The 2,500-nt window shown below is 36.6% G+C and overlaps 1 protein-coding gene across 1 annotated transcript in view; it reads right to left on the reverse strand.

Moving 5' to 3' along the window:
* Positions 1-363, reverse strand: part of LOC118340782 (hepatocyte nuclear factor 3-beta-like) — a 3,607-nt gene extending 3,244 nt beyond the window's left edge. The window contains exon 1 of the mRNA XM_035678920.1: positions 81-363. Coding sequence (XP_035534813.1) covers positions 81-155 — 75 coding nt within the window. The 5' untranslated portion in view covers positions 156-363. The remainder of the gene's footprint in view (positions 1-80) is intronic.
* Positions 364-2,500: the final 2,137 nt, after the last annotated feature.

The following is a 2,500-nucleotide window of genomic DNA, read 5'->3' on the forward strand; positions in this document are numbered from 1 at the left end:
GTTGATTTAGTTACTATTTAGTTAATTCAGTTAATTACGGTTGATGCGTTCAGACAGATCCCGGTGTAGAGTGCACCGACCTCGGTCTCTCCGTAGTATCCGCCGCTGCTCCAGTCCGGATGTTCGTGTCCCTCCATTTTAACGGCGCTCAGCATCGTGCACGCTCCAACACCGATTCATCCAAAAAACCTTCAGGCGAGGCGGGAACATAAAAGAAACCACTATAAAGACATGGACCTGCACCACCTGTCCTCAGCTGGCGGCCCGGTGGGTTCCGGTGGGTTCAGGTGGGTTCACGGTCCGGTGTATCCTCCGCTCTGTGTCAGAACCGGGACTGGCTCTCACCTGAGCAGCGACTGTGACCGGAGACGGTTTCTGCTCAATGAGCGACTCTGGCACCTGCGCTCGCGCTCCTGCTGGAGCCAGCGACCAATCAGCTCTCTCTCTCTCTCCCCCCCCCGCTGATTTGAATATCCTATCAACATCTCTGCACGAGCAGGATGTGTTTAGATCCTCCTTAAGTAAAAGTGATACCGGACATACGAGCAGACGGACATGTACTCAGAGTTTGAAAGTACTTTTAAATGCAGAAAAATGTTTCAATTATATATTATATAGTTTTTATTTATTTATTTTTATTGGTGATAAACATGATACATTGGTACAAGTGATTTCTGTGCGACATTAAACTGAATACACATATAAGCAACATACAGCAAAACAAAACATTACAAACAATTCCAACATAAACAATAAGGCATTAAGATGTCTGTGGGGGTGTGGAGGAGAGCAATAACATAATTAAAAGGCAAAAGGAGAGTGAAAAAGGTATATATATTATATAGTGTTAATATTATAATGCCAATAATTGTATCATGTATTAAATAAATAACCAAAAAATAATAAATAAATAATATACATATATATACACATACATACACACATTATGGTAATATAGTAATTACTATATTATATAGGTAGTGATATCATTACATTACTATGACTCGTGCATTAATAAGTTAATAAGAAGGATTTTACTGTTGGTTGAGCTGGTTGTGAGTTATTTTGTAGGACTGAAACTATAACGATCATTTTCATTATGGATTCATTCTGTGACACCTTCACAATGCTTCTTTTGTCCAACCTACAAAAAAACTAAAATTATTAAAATAATTAAAAGGAAAAGCAGCAAATCTTGTGTAACTGGAATGTTTTTACATGAAAATGACAAAATAGCTGCCATTTTTCTGTTCACCAATTAACTAATTACTAATAGTTTCAACTGTTTAGTGCTTTAATCTATAACAAAACATCATATGTTTTAATCTCTGTATACTTTGGGTGTAAAAATCCTTATTTGTAAAGTAACTAAAGCTGTCAGATAAATGTAGTGAAGAGAAAAGTAGAATATTTCTCTCTGATATTAGACTCGAAGGTAAAGTACAAATATCTTGAAGTAAACATTTACATTCCACCACTTTCAGTGATGTTGATCATACAACATTTATCTTCTATCTTTAGTGATTGTTGACACTTGATGTTTACATGATGTTGACAAATGCTGCTGATCCACTCTCTGAAACTGAAACCTGACTTATTTGTCAGCCGGATCAGTTTTATTGAACCATTTGATTAATCTGCTGATACTTCCAGCACTGCGTATATGAGCGTAATGTCATTACCTCTCTAATGTTTCATTTATTTGATAACTTTACAACAGTTTTTGACAAGCATGATTCAGCTTAGACGTCTTTTTCACCTCTAAACTTCAAATATTATTATCTAATAATCCAAAATGTCACAAAAAAAATTTGATTAATCAAATAAATTAGATTTGAACATATGTTGATGCATCAGTGTAATAGATTATATACATAGCATAGAATAGCACTTTGTTTGTTTGTTTGAGGTGGAGCTGGTTTGAACTATTTTGCATACAGTTAGCTAGTTCAGTCCACTGGTTCCCAACCTAGCGCTCAGGGCCCCCCGAAGGGTCACCTGATCACATCTGAGGGGTCGGAAGATGAATGAGAGGAATCAAGAAAGTTCGGATATGCAGATCTGTATTCAGTTGTTAATTGTCAAAAAATTATATAAGATAATTTTGCCTCTTTGTACCTCAAACAGTTATTTGAATGAAACGTGAAGAGTTAACATCTCACAGACATCTGAAATGTGACAAGCAGACACAACCAGGCACAACCAGGCGGCGCTTTCTGTAAGGACAAGCCAACAAATGATGGGAATTACTGTTTTATGAGCTGATTCTATGGTTTATTTCATGTGTAGTAGTAAAGTAGCCTCAGCTGTGCAGAGCAGTAAAATGGAGAATATTTACCTCTGAAATGTGGTGTTGTATAAAGCAGCAGAAAATGAAAATACTCAGAATCTTAAACTTTAAAGTTAATTTATGACTTTGTTAACTGAAAACAATCTCATCTTAATGTACTTTTTCGTTAACCCTTCCCTTAAACCTTCCTTGTCTCTCTTCACTGCAGTT

The sequence above is a fragment of the Morone saxatilis genome, unplaced genomic scaffold (assembly GCF_004916995.1).
Source record: "Morone saxatilis isolate NCDOM2014 unplaced genomic scaffold, NCSU_SB_2.0 Contig7, whole genome shotgun sequence".
NCBI classification, from domain to species: Eukaryota; Metazoa; Chordata; class Actinopteri; family Moronidae; genus Morone; species Morone saxatilis.